The sequence below is a fragment of the Pecten maximus genome, chromosome 1 (assembly GCF_902652985.1).
Source record: "Pecten maximus chromosome 1, xPecMax1.1, whole genome shotgun sequence".
NCBI classification, from domain to species: domain Eukaryota; kingdom Metazoa; phylum Mollusca; class Bivalvia; order Pectinida; family Pectinidae; genus Pecten; species Pecten maximus.
Genome location: NC_047015.1, coordinates 23,385,758 through 23,401,111, shown reverse-complemented (window position 1 = coordinate 23,401,111; position 15,354 = coordinate 23,385,758). Strand labels below are relative to the sequence as shown.

Genomic DNA, 15,354 nt, shown 5'->3' with positions numbered 1-15,354 from the left:
GTTCAATGATAGTGTCATACTCAATCATGTTAAACAAGAACAGGACATCAAAGTGGAATATCTTTGTGTTTATTTCGATACATTATAACTAATCAAACAAACAGCTTTTGTAGACTGGTCTCAGTGTTTTTTCTTCTTTATTGGTTCTGTCAGGTCATATTTTGCAGGCTCCAGTTTCAACTTTGTTGGTGATGGTGGCACTTCTAACTCCAACTGCAGTACATATTTACCTGGAAAACAAGTTTTCTGTTAGAAATCAAATGTAATCAATCTAATGGGACAACAATAGAAAGCTGACTGCCACTCATTCAGAAATTCATTCCTAAAATTTATGATACAAATTATGCCTTTCCACTGGTGAAATAAAGATTCTTAAAACATTTGGCAAGCCTCATGTCTGTCAACTCTATCACTACAAATGGAGTAAAATATTTTTATCAATCGTCCCAAACATACCATTTAGTGAATTAATTTAAGATATGTAGTAATGCACCTGCAAAACATGCCTGCAAGACATTGTATGGGTCAGCATTGTCTAAATGTACATTTTATGACAGATACTGAAATTATACTGCATGAATAAAACAAGGTGTTTTTTTTCAGTTAAACATAGTAATGTGAACATTATGGCTCTACAATAATGCGGTAAATTGTTCAATAAAAAACAATATTGTTCTACAGAAGAGCCCCATACCTGTTGCTTTTAATGGTCGAGCATTAAACACTTCCAACTTTAATGCTTCCAAATTGTCAGATAACTCTGTGTTTGCCATATTTAGCTATAAAAACAATGTGAACCAAAGTTATTATAAATCATATTGTTTTTGTTACACAAGTATGTAAATGGTACAGTATTATATACTGAACAGTTATAAAAAATACATAAACAAGAATTATGTTTTTGCATTTGTTATATACATGTATGTAAAGAGTATAGGATTAAAGCTTATTCTGTACACCTCCAATTACATCAGGGACTCATATATTGTTATACATCCCAGCATGAATAGACAAAGTGTACAACTACATAAAGAGTGCATCTACTCAGACAAGGTGTACAACTACATATATGGATAAATGAGATATCAATTTACCCCCAAACAAACCCAGTTGGTCCTATATCAGTGTTCTATTCTGTCTGTATAGACTATCACTTTATGCTGGTCAAAATTCAAAATACTGTTGAATTGAGGGTCTATATCAACGTTTATCATTTAGTTTAGCATGCTATAGATCCAATATCGGGTCTCTCTGCCTCTTGCTTAATGAGAAGTCATTTAAAGATTTAAGCATATTTGACCCGTGTCCTTAAATGAAGGTCAAGGATATTCATTCAAACAATGTTGAATGCCCAGATGACACAAAATGGGCGATGGCGGACAAAAGGCGATTAGAATAGGTCACTTAGTTTCAGGACCTTATAACTGCTACATGTAGTAACAGTCTTCATAATGCTGTGATCAATGTACTATAGTGCATGTGTCAGCTGTCTTGAATTTGTCCACAGGATATTGAAGACCAAAATATGTTGAAAAATATTTGAAAGCTTTTAACTATTGGGATAACAAGAGATCCCAGAGGGATCTTGGCGCCCACCATTAAATGATCTTCATAGGTTCCATGTCAGATTGATCTTTTCTCTACTTTTCCCTTCATTTTACTAATCTGTGCAAATTGAGACATCCCTCCAGTAATTTTCAAACAAGGGAATCCTAGCTATATAAGAAATTTGAGATTTAACGATAATAGCTGTTTGTTTGCCAGGTTGTTTTCAGGACAGACTGGTCCAAAAATGCAATACAAGGGACCAAGGGGAACCTAAACATGAAATTTGAGAAAGATCCATTCAGTACTTTGAGAAATAGAGATAACAAACTTCAATTGTCAAAATCCAAGATGGCGGTCTGTCGGCCATATTGTTTTCCAATTGATCTCAAAATGCAACAAGAGATCCCAGAGGGATCTTGGCGCCCACCATTGAATGATCTTCATAGGTTCCATGTCAGATTGATCTTTTCTCTACTTTTCCCTTCATTTTACTAATCTGTGCAAATTGAGACATCCCTCCAGTACTTTTCAAACAAGGGAATCCTAGCTATATAAGAAATTTGAGATTTAACGATAATGGCTGTTTGTTTGTCAGGTTGTTTTCAGGACAGACTGGTCCAAAAATGCAATACCAAGGGGAACCTACTTATGAAATTTGAGAAAGATCCATTCAGTACTTTGAGAAATAGAGATAACAAACTTCAATTGTCAAAATCCAAGATGGCGGTCTGTCCGCCATATTGTTGTCCAATTGATCTCAAAATGCAATAAGCATAACGAGGCACCAAGGGGAACCTCACTATGAAATTTGAGAAAGATCCCTTCAGTACTTTCTCAGAAATAGCGATAACAAACTTCAATTGTCAAAATCCAAGATAGCTGCCTGTTGGCCATGTTGTTTTCCGATTGGTCTCAAAACGCAATATGCATAACTAGGCACCAAGGCAAACTTACATATGAAATTTGAGAAAGATCCATTCAGCACTTTCTCAGAAATAGCGATAACAAACTTCAATTGTCAAAATCCAAGATGGCTGCCTGTCGGCCATGTTGTTTTCTGATTGGTCTCAAAACGCAATATGCATAACTCGGCACCAAGGGAAACCTACATATGAAATTTCAGAAAGATCCATTCAGTACTTTCTCAGAAATAGTGATAACAAACTTAAATTGCCAAAATCCAAGATGGCTGCCTGTCGGCCATGTTGTTTTAAGATTGGTCTAAAACGCAATATGCATAACTAGGCACCAAGGGAAACCTACATATGAAATTTCAGAAAGATCCATTCAGTACATTCTCATAAATAGCGATAACAAACTTCAATTGTCAAAATCCAAGATGGCTGCCTGTCGGCCATGTTGTTTTCGAATTGGTCTCAAAACGCAATATGCATAACTAGGCACCAAGGGGAACCTACATATGAAATTTCAGAAAGATCCATTCAGTACATTCTCATAAATAGCGATAACAAACTTCAATTGTCAAAATCCAAGATGGCTGCCTGTCGGCCATGTTGTTTTCGAATTGGTCTAAAAACGCAATATGCATAACTAGGCACCAAGGGAAACCTACATATGAAATTTCAGAAAGATCCATTCAGTACTTTCTCAGAAATAGTGATAACAAACTTCAATTGTCAAAATCCAAGATGGCTGCCTGTCGGCCATGTTGTTTTCCGATTGGTCTCAAATCGCAATATGCATAACTAGGCACCAAGGGGAACCTACATATGAAATTTGAGAAAGATCCCTTCAGTACTTTCTCAGAAATAGCGATAACAAACTTCAATTGTCAAAATCCAAGATGGCTGCCTGGTGGCCATGTTGTTATCCGATTGGTCTCAAAACGCAATATGCATAACTAGGCACCAAGGGGAACCTTCATATGAAATTTGAGAAAGATCCATTTAGTGCTTTCTCAGAAATAGCGATAACAAACTTCAATTGTCAAAATCCAAGATGGCTGCTGTGTCGGCCATGTTGTTTTCCTATTGGTCTCAAAACGCAGTATGAATAACTAGGCACCAAGGGGAACCTACATATGAAATTTGAGAAAGATCCCTTCAGTACTTTCTCAGAAATAGCGATAACAAACTTCAATTGTCAAAATCCAAGATGGCTGCCTGTCGGCCATGTTGTTATCCGATTGGTCTCAAAACGCAATATGCATAACCAGGCACCAAGGGGAACCTTCATATGAAATTTGAGAAAGATCCCTTCAGTACTTTCTCAGAAATAGCGATAACAAACTTCAATTGTCAAAATCCAAGATGGCTGCCTGTCGGCCATGTTGTTGTCCAATTGGTCTCAAAACGCAATATGCAGAACTAGGCACCAAGGGGAACCTACATATGAAATTTGAGAAAGATCCATTCAGTACTTTCTCAGAAATAGCGATAACAAACTTCAATTGTCAAAATCCAAGATGGCTGCCTGTCGGCCATGTTGTTTTCCGATTGGTCTCAAAACGCAATATGCATAACTAGGCACCAAGGGGAACCTACATATGAAATTTGAGAAAGATCCCTTCAGTACTTTCTGAGAAATAGCGATAACAAGAATTGTTTACGGACGGAGGGACGGACGGACGGACGGAGGGACGGACGGACGGACGGACGGACGACGGACCACGGACGCAGGGCGATTTGAATAGCCCACCATCTGATGATGGTGGGCTAACAAGCATAACGAGGCACCAAGGGGAACCTCACTATGAAATTTGAGAAAGATCCCTTCAGTACTTTCTCAGAAATAGTGATAACAAACTTCAATTGTCAAAATCCAAGATGGCTGCCTGTCGGCCATGTTGTTTTCAGATTGGTCTCAAAACGCAATATGCATAACTAGGCACCAAGGGAAACTTACATATGAAATTTGAGAAAGATCCCTTAAATACTTTCTCAGAAATAGTGATAACAAACTTCAATTGTCAAAATCCAAGATGGCTGTCTGTCGGCCATGTTGTTTTCAGATTGGTCTCAAAACGCAATATGCATAACTAGGCACCAAGGGAAACTTACATATGAAATTTGAGAAAGATCCATTCAGTACATTCTCATAAATAGCAATAACAAACTTCAATTGTCAAAATCCAAGATGGCTGCCTGTCGGCCATGTTGTTTTCTGATTGGTCTCAAAACGCAATATGCATAACTAGGCACCAAGGGAAACCTACATCTTTCTCAGAAATAGTGATAACAAACTTCAAATGTCAAAATCCAAGATGGCTGCCTGTCGGCCATGTTGTTTTCAGATTGGTCTCAAAACACAATATGCATAACTAGGCACCAATGGAAACCTACATATGAAATTTGAGAAAGATCCATTCAGTACATTCTCATAAATAGCAATAACAAACTTCAATTGTCAAAATCCAAGATGGCTGCCTGTCGGCCATGTTGTTTTCTGATTGGTCTCAAAACGCAATATGCATAACTAGGCACCAAGGGAAACCTACATATGAAATTTCAGAAAGATCCATTCAGTACTTTCTCAGAAATAGTGATAACAAACTTCAATTGTCAAAATCCAAGATGGCTGCCTGTCGACCATGTTGTTTTCAGATTGGTCTCAAATCGCAATATGCATAACTAGGCACCAAGGGCAATCTACATATGAAATTTGAGAAAGATCCCTTCAGTACTTTCTGAGAAATAGCGATAACAAACTTCAATTGTCAAAATCCAAGATGGCTGCCTGTCGGCCATGTTTTTATCCGATTGGTCTCAAAACGCAATATGCATAACTAAGCACCAAGGGGAACCTTCATATGAAATTTGAGAAAGATCCATTCAGTACTTTCTGAGAAATAGCGATAACAAACTTCAATTGTCAAAATCCAAGATGGCTGCCTGTCAACCATGTTGTTTTTAGATTGGTCTCAAAACGCAATATGCATAACTAGGCACCAAGGGGAACCTACGTATGAAATTTGAGAAAGATCAATTCAGTACTTTCTCAGAAATAGCGATAACAAACTTCAATTGTCAAAATCCAAGATGGCTGCCTGTCGGCCATGTTGTTATCAGATTGGTCTCAAAACGCAATATGCATAACTAGGCACCAAGGGAAACCTACATATGAAATTTGAGAAAGATCCCTTCAGTACTTTCTGAGAAATAGCGATAACAAACTTCAATTGTCAAAATCCAAGATGGCTGCCTGTCGGCCATGTTGTTTTCCGATTGGTCTCAAAACGCAATATGCATAACTAGGCACCAAGGGGAACCTACATATGAAATTTGAGAAAGATCCCTTCAGTACTTTCTGAGAAATAGCGATAACAAGAATTGTTTACGGACGGAGGGACGGACGGAGGGACGGACGGACGGACGGAGGGACGGACGGACGACGGACCACGGACGCAGGGCGATTTGAATAGCCCACCATCTGATGATGGTGGGCTAATAAAAGACAAGTTGAACAACGAACAAGGAACTCACTAGGTTGTTTTAGCCAGGTGAGCTTAAAATATGTGTCACCTTACATGAGTAAAAATTGAACTAGATAATTAAATTGATCAATGTATGTGATCAGTTGTGTAATGCATATGGTTTATATAATGATGTAACATACACTGTAGTTATCAACCTATAACAACAATCTGCCACTGTATTATCTTGCTCAATCCTTATCATTTTATATCAGAACTATAAACAAAAACTTTTCTTACAAAGATATTTTCTGTGGGCTCTGAGAACAAGTTCATTTAGCTCTCAATCCTTATGATTTAATTTCTAAAAAGTTAAGATGAATTTTCTCCAGACCAAAGAATGCGTTTTTTTCACTCTCCATGTCGAATTCTTTGTTGAGATATACAAAGCCAAACAATGTATCAATAGTCAGTCGGCAGTGAACAGGAACTTTTGTAACTGGTGGCTATTACACCATTTTAGGTTACCCTATTTAATACTACCTTATAGACATGGTGCCAAACTAAAATCTCAGTGATCAGTCTTTGGAACTTACTTTTCCTATAGGAAATCGGATGTTCGCCAGTCCTTTAGTTTTAGATTGAGTTATTTTCAACACAACTCCACTGAGGAATCTTGTCATCATAGCAGGAATGTCCTCACCCAAACTACCTGTAGAGGAAAACGGGGCAACCAATCAAACAAAATATGGACACACAGGGCCTGTAAAGCTCAGGGCCTTTATATCGGTGTTGTTATTTCATTTTCATGCAAGATATATTTGTACCACAAGTCTTTCAAGGTATGTTTTTATTTTATGCATTATTTCCAGTAATCATCTAACTATATATACTGATCTGGAGATAACACTGATCAATATTGAAGATTAGCACATGTATTACCAAACTATAGATAATATATCTAAACCCTGCTAATAATACAAAACCTCAAAGTCCAACAGAATGTTTAAAGCATTATGGACTGTTATACATTTTTATTTTAGGGACATTAGATACTCAAGATAAATGTCATCAGGTAAACTGGGATCTATAGTCACTTTAATTCAAAACATATATGAGCATCTGTTTGTAACTAAAACCTATCATTAAATATATCTTAGGTTGCATAGAACAAAAGTCGTTGTATATGTATTTTCATATAAATGTCACCTGTCTATACAGGCCAACATTCTTTGCTCCCCTGACAGAGACAGCAATGTTCTGGGGTCAACATTTAAAAGAAAGCAGAGCAAACTTAATTTTATAATACTCCTTAAAGTCTTACTACTACAGCACCTACCCCTTGTGAAACCAAACCAATATCAGTAATTCAGTCACAAAGATATTCATACCCTTTCTTTCATTTGGGAACATTTCTCCAAATAAAGGACGCAAGGCTTTTAACTGTTTGGACATATCTGGTGTTGCTAGGATGTGATCCAATTCATAAACTGATACTTGATCAGACTGGATCTGTAAAAGAATTATATCACATCAGTGGTAATTTGGAGAGCCAGAACTAATGATCATATACAAGTCTGTCAACTGTAATAACTGTAGATGAGTAAATTTTTTAATACGGTATCTGAAAACATTTTTTTCTTTAATTTATAATAAAGCTACATTTTACGGTGGACACTTAAATCTTTATCTCAGGTAAAGAATAAATTGGAAGTTACTTCTTAATTTACCAAAGAAAAGAGTTATCTATACCAAACAAATTTGTTTATAATAGTATAGATTTCTTATTCACTCGACAACATGGATTTTATCCCAGGATATTACGATTTTACAAGAGGCCCAGAGGGCCTGTATAGCTCACCTAAATATTCAGTGACTTTGTCACCCATTTACACAAAATTTATTCCCATTCTCCCAAAGATGTCAGAGCCACTTTTGCCCTGTCCCTTGGCCCACTGAAGGGTCAGCCTCACCATTTGTACGATTTTGAATCCCTGCCACCTACGGATGCTTCCAGTCAAATTAACTTAAATCTAAATACTGGTTAAGAAGTTATTTAAAAAAATTGTTGATGGACAGGCGATAGATGCCACTATATGGCATAAGCTCTCTTTGGTCCTTTGGACCAAGTAAGTTAATAAAGCAATGTATAATTGACTTTTACACTACAGGAAAAAACATAAACTAGATTAAACTTGACAGGAAAAAACTTTGAAGGCCTGTATAAGTAGAAAAGTGGTTTGAGGCACTACCTAATTATGCCTACATATACCAACAAATTGACAGTATGATCATATTACTAAGAAATTTCTATCAAATTCTACTTGAAAGAATATTTTCAATTCTGAAGCATACAGGCATGAATGTCCATGTTTATTGTCACCAGTGAGTATAAGTGATAGTAACCTGGGTCAGGAATCCATGCTATAGGTCCATTTGAGAGATTCAAATGAATAGGGTTTAGTGTATGAAAGTAATTACCTGGGCTAGAAGATCTGTCCCACCAGCGTAGGTCGCTCCATACTCCAAAGCCTGCTGTACACACTCCTTTTGCTACAATCATGAGAAAACTTTGAAATTTATCCATCTCGCACCTTATTCAGTACAGATCTGTCAGACATATTTATACACTACTTTTTCATAAATATCCGACAAGATGAATGATTAGAGAGGGTTTGTGAACAACACATACTCTTGATACTGTTTTGTTATTCTGTGAGAGTATTACTTTACCATATATTCTATGAGAATCACTTTGCCTGTGTATTCTTTAGATCATAATCTTTATTCTTAACGAGTCTTCATTGCTGGATAATTAATTTATACTTCCGATACAAACCTTCGTCAAAACTGCAAGCCTTGCTTTCACAGGTGGATCAAAGGGATGAGGGACCACCACAGACTTCAGCATAGATGTAAACACACCCTGTAATACGCAACAAATGGGTCAATACACAATCAACTCACACACAGGTGTAACAATATACAATCAACACATAACATAACACAGGTGTACACATATACAATCAACACACAACATGACACAGGTGTACACATATACCATCAACACACAACATGACACAGATGTACCAATATACAATCAACACACAACATGACACAGGTGTACCAATATATACAATCAACACACAACATGACACAGGTGTACCAATATACTGTACAATCAACACACAACATGACACAGGTGTACCAATATACTGTACAATCAACACACAACATGACACAGGTGTACCAATATACTGTACAATCAACACACAACATGACACAGGTGTACCAATATACTGTACAATCAACACACAACATGACACAGGTATACCAATATATACAATCAACACACAACATGACACAGGTGTACCAATATACAATCAACACACAACATGGCACAGGTGTACCAATATACTGTACAATAAACACAACATGACACAGGTGTACCAATATACAATCAACACACAACATGACACAGGTGTACACATATACAATCAACACACAACATGACACAGGTGTACCAATATACAATCAACACACAACACGACACAGGTGTACACATATACAATCAACACACAACATGACACAGGTGTGCCAATATACAATCAACACACAACATGACACAGGTGTACCAATATACAATCAACACACAACATGACACAGGTGTACCAATATACTGTACAATCAACACACAACATGGCACAGGTGTACCAATATACTGTACAATCAACACACAACATGACACAGGTGTACCAATATACAATCAACACACAACATGACACAGGTGTACCAATATACAATCAACACACAACATGACACAGGTGTACACATATACAATCAACACACAACATGACACAGGTGTGCCAATATACAATCAACACACAACATGACACAGGTGTACCAATATACAATCAACACACAACATGACACAGGTGTACCAATATACTGTACAATCAACACACAACATGACACAGGTGTACCAATATACAATCAACACACAACATGACACAGGTGTACCAATATATACAATCAACACACAACATGACACAGGTGTACCAATATACAATCAACACACAACATGGCACAGGTGTACCAATATACTGTACAATCAACACACAACATGACACAGGTGTACCAATATACAATCAACACACAACATGACACAGGTGTACACATATACAATCAACTCACAACATGACACAGGTGTACCAATATACAATCAACACACAACATGACACAGGTGTACCAATATACAATCAACACACAACATGACACAGGTGTACACATATACAATCAACACACAACATGACACAGGTGTACCAATATACAATCAACACACAACATGACACAGGTGTACCAATATAAAATCAGCACACAACATGACACAGGTGTACCAATATACAATCAACACACAACATGACACAGGTGTACCAATATATAATCAACACACAACATGACACATGTGTACCAATATACAATCAACACACAACATGACACATGTGTACCAATATACAATCAACACACAACATGACACATGTGTACCAATATACAACAGTGTACAGCTGTTGTGTTTATAATAATCTATATAACACTTGTGATGTGATACATAGACAGGTACAGTATAAATATGTACAGCTGTCGTGTTTATGATATCTATATAACACCCAGTGATGTGATACACAGACAGGTACAGTATAAATATGTACAGCTGTCGTGTTTATGATATCTATATAACGCCCAGTGATGTGATACACAGACAGGTACAGTATAAATATGTACAGCTGTTGTGTTTATGATATCTATATAACACCCAGTGATGTGATACACAGACAGGTGAAATTACCTCACGGTTTGTCCAGCTACTGAGCACCATATCAACAAACACATAATTATCCAAGTAGTCATAAATGCTGGGCTGTGCCATGAGTTTGTGTCTGTTAACAGCCTCATCAAAAGTGAAATATGGCTCCGGGTAATCCGATGTGAACCAAACATTATCTGTTGGCGCTATCCCAAGATGTGTGCTCAATCGTGGACTTTTGATATACTCCATTTCAGGAACATTAAATACTCTGTAACAAATGAATGATGGTGTAAGCCTTATAGATCACATTGGAATTTCCAATAGCAAGAATAAAAGCATATACATAGTATCCTTTTACTACTATGAATCTAAACAGTAAACAATGCCCCATATAACTTTTCAACATTGAGGGTTTTTTCACTCATACCATAGCCAATTGGAGTTTTTTTCCACCACTCTAAAGTCTTTGTGCTAGGATTTCAATATTGTGAAGGCTCTTGTATTATAGGAGATGGGGCGGGAAGGACATTGCAGCAAAACATGGCTAAGACTTGGTGAAGAAGAGTTACCTTTTTCTGATCTTCTTGGTCTTTTCTTTTTTTGTGCTAGCATTTCTAGTCTGGCTGTGGAAGACCCCTGCCGTGGCCCTACTCTCCAGAGTCCAGGCTTGAGTCAAAGCTACGTATAGTCTTTGTATTGCTGTAATAATTACATTATATCTTTTATTAGATTTTCTTTAGTTTGAAAATCTACAATAAGTACAAATAATCATACCCCGTTACCTTCATTCTGATCAGATAGCTCCAATGAGACGATATGAAAAAAATGTCTCCTTTGAATGCTTCATTAATTTACTAAAGCTAATCCATGTATGTTCACTTACTAATATGTTGTGACAAAAAATTACAGACAATTCAGCATGTTTGTGATCAATTTCAGACATATAAAAGAATTTGTAATAGTACATATTGTTATGTATTGAAACAATTGTGACTTGGTTTAGATAGTACATCTTATGCATCGTTACATATTGATATGTATTGAAACAATAGTGGCTTGGTTTTTTCAGGTTTGATAGGAACTTTATATGGCAAAAGACAAGGTCACATGAACATGAAGATGGTTTCAATGAATGGCACAGCAACAGACAGCCTCTGTTATAGTGCTATCACAATGAAATGCCACATCTTCACTGTAATATATGACACATACCTTTCGTATACTAACAGACTCTCCTTAGACTTACCACCAAATATCAAGCAGACAGGGACAAGGGGGACAATACAAGGTATTGAAAAGTGAGTTATTAGGATAGAAATGAATTAAAACAAGAATAGAGAGAAATAATGGGGAAATATGAACAAGCACTGGGTTACAGCAGGTGTATTATTGTACAACTTGCTGAAGAATGATTCGGTGATAAATTATTGATTTGATGATATAAATTATTGATTTGATGATATAAATTATTGATTTGATGATATAAATTATTGATTTGATGATATAAATTATTACCTGTGATAAGGTACATGTACCTAAATAAATGGGACTACAGATTAAAAACAATGACTTCAACATTACATTCAGGTTGATAACATAAAAGTTACAGTGTTTTAAAATCAACAGATATATATATACATGTATATATATACCAGTACAAACAAGAGATCCCAGAGGGATCTTGGCGCCCACTATTGAATGATCTTGATAGGTTCCATGTCAGATTGATATTTTCTCTACTTTCCCTTCCTCTAAGTCTTACTAATCTGTGTAAATTCAGAAACAGCCCTCTAGTACTTTTCAAACAAGGGGAACCTATATATAAAATTTAAGATTTAGCGATAATGGCTGTCTGTCGGCCATGTTGTTTTCCGATTGGTCCCAAAATGCAATACCAGGGACCAAGGGGAACCTACATATGAAATTTGAGAAAAATCCCTTCAGTACCTTCTGTACAATAGCGATAACAAACTTCAATTTTCAAAATACAAGAGATCCCAGAGGGATCTTGGCGCCCACCATTGAATGATCTTCATAAGTTCCATGTCAGATTGATCTTTTCTCTACTTTTCCCTTCATTTTACTAATCTGTGCAAATTGAGACATCCCTCCAGTACTTTTCAAACAAGGGAATCCTAGCTATATAAGAAATTTGAGATTTAACGATAATGGCTGTTTGTTTGCCAGGTTGTTTTCAGGACAGACTGGTCCAAAAATGCAATACAAGGGACCAAGGGGAACCTACTTTGTGAGAAAGATCCATTCAGTACTTTGAGAAATAGAGAAAACAAACTTCATTTGTCAAAATCCAAGATGGCGGTCTGTTGGCCATATTGTTTTCCAATTGATTTCAAAATGCAATAAGCATAACTAGGCACCAAGGGAAACTTACATATGAAATTTGAGAAAGATCCCTTCAGTACTTTCTCAGAAATAGCGATAACAAACTTCAATTGTCAAAATCCAAGATGGCTGCCTGTCGGCCATGTTGTTTTCAGATTGGTCTCAAAACGCAATATGCATAACTAGGCACCAAGGGGAACCTAAATATGAAATTTGAGAAAGATCCCTTCAGTACTTTCTGAGAAATAGCGATAACAAGAATTGTTTACGGACGGAGGGACGGACGGACGGACGGACCATGGACCACGGATGCAGGGCGATTTGAATAGCCCACCATCTGATGATGGTGGGCTAATAAAACCAACATGGGCTTATATGATTATATACCCCTGCTCCACTTCATCAAGTGGTCAAGTATGGCTATCTACATTAATCAATGATCACGAAAATCAAATCATGTTCAAAAAGGTTGGTACACCTTTTTCTTCAATTATAGTTGAAATTTCTGTACATGTGTGCAGGTATCTAATACGTATATACTTTGAAGATATAACATATTGAATCTGAAACCAGGTATAGGTATCAGTTACAGGTAACACAGAATGAGATAATGGCCTGAGAGAACAATTAAGGTCATTTTTGTTATGAAATACATATACTGTACTGGCAAACTCGGGGAGGAGGAGGGCAACAGTTTTAAGCTTTTATAACACACATACATGTTCATGTATCTGGAGCTGTACTTGTCATACAACACTTGAATTACACAACACTTGTATTTGTAATTTCATAATTTTCTTCTATAAAGTTACCTACTAACAAATATATTATATACACATGTGGACCTGAAGCCAAAGTTTTTTTACAGTTCATGCTAACATGTTTTTTGCAATAATGTTTAAAAACAAAATTTTGGGATACGTTTTGATCAGCATTTAAGTGTTTCCCTATTGCATTAAGAAAATGATTAATTGTTCTTTACTTTAAAATGTATAACTGATTGGGGATTTTACCTCTTCTTGTAATTAAAGAAAATCAGCATATAAACTATGCCATGACAACAGGCATGTCCTGAGAGTACCAATTATACATCGATACATGTACATAACTTTGTGTGTAGTTATGATATGTCTCTTACAGAACATAAATGAGCATATACAGAATTTCTGATTCTTGATTATGTACTATGAAATGATTTCATGGTTGAATTAACAGATATTAGTGAAGTAACAATACATTGAATTTAAAAACATTTTTGTCTGATAAAATAATAAATATGAAAATATATGTACATATACAGTGTAATTGAAAAAAAAATCTAGTCATCAAGGCCTAAGGTAGAATTAATCATTAATATAAAATGTATATTAATTCCATCTAAAAAAAATAAATGAAAAGCATAAAAATTTTGAAATCAGGAAGATAAACCTTAATTTTACACTATAATGAAATCTTTAAAAAAAAAATGATAAAAAAAAACCACTACAAATCCAGTCTATTGATAGAGTTTTAATTCCTCTTGTACAATATATCATATAAGAACCGCAGCCAATTTTATTTTGAGTTAATATTAGATAAAATTTTATCAACATTTAAATATACCTGGTAAAGTCAGAATGACAGATATAAGGCAGTCAATCTACACAGGTACAGTGTATGTATATAACAACTACAGGTATCTACCACAGGCACAGGTGTCCAGTTGCACTGTCCATTACTTGTATAGCGGATTTGTGGTCACACCTGACTGGACGTAGTGCACTACTAGTTTACCTGTAGCTTAAACGTGGTGCACTAGGAGTGGAGTGCACTAGGGTGTAAAGGTTAGCTTACACTCAACTGTACATGTCATTTAAGTAACGAACCCCTAGCAGGCTACGGTCAATGTGAAGTGAATATCATAGTGTACTTTAAGGAAAGCCACCTGTCTTATCGTGTGTGCTGGCCAGGCAAAGGCATATGTAAATGAGAAGCGATCAAGTGACATATCACAGAAATATTGCGTTTTTCGTATGCTGAGTTGTGCCATGTCATATATATACGAATGTAGACAAGTACCTGTCCCATGTTTACGCATAGGCGCTGCCATATTGGAAATTAGATGTTTACGGTAATTACCGAGTGTATACGAGTTTGATTAACAAAATTATCTTGCTTGCTTTTCGTATCAGAAGTAATAAAAAACTCTTAGATAAATTATTTATTCGAATCAAATCTTATGATATGCTATAGATGAATAATTAAATAACAATCAATTTCATGCAGCCAATCAAATCAACGTTTA

General features: G+C 36.2%; 1 protein-coding gene across 1 annotated transcript; it reads right to left on the bottom strand.

Annotated features, from left to right (window-relative positions):
- Positions 1 to 52: 52 nt before the first annotated feature.
- LOC117328252 (50S ribosomal protein L1-like) lies at positions 53 to 15,177 on the bottom strand. Its single transcript, XM_033885725.1, has 9 exons — positions 15,129 to 15,177; positions 11,297 to 11,426; positions 10,767 to 10,995; positions 8,760 to 8,846; positions 8,402 to 8,473; positions 7,312 to 7,432; positions 6,517 to 6,632; positions 695 to 779; positions 53 to 230 (listed from the first exon to the last, which is right to left on the bottom strand). The coding sequence occupies exons 1-9, from the start codon at positions 15,157 to 15,159 to the stop codon at positions 121 to 123; spliced, it is 981 nt and encodes a 326-aa protein (XP_033741616.1). The 5' UTR covers positions 15,160 to 15,177; the 3' UTR covers positions 53 to 120.
- Between the last annotated feature and the right edge of the window lie 177 nt (positions 15,178 to 15,354).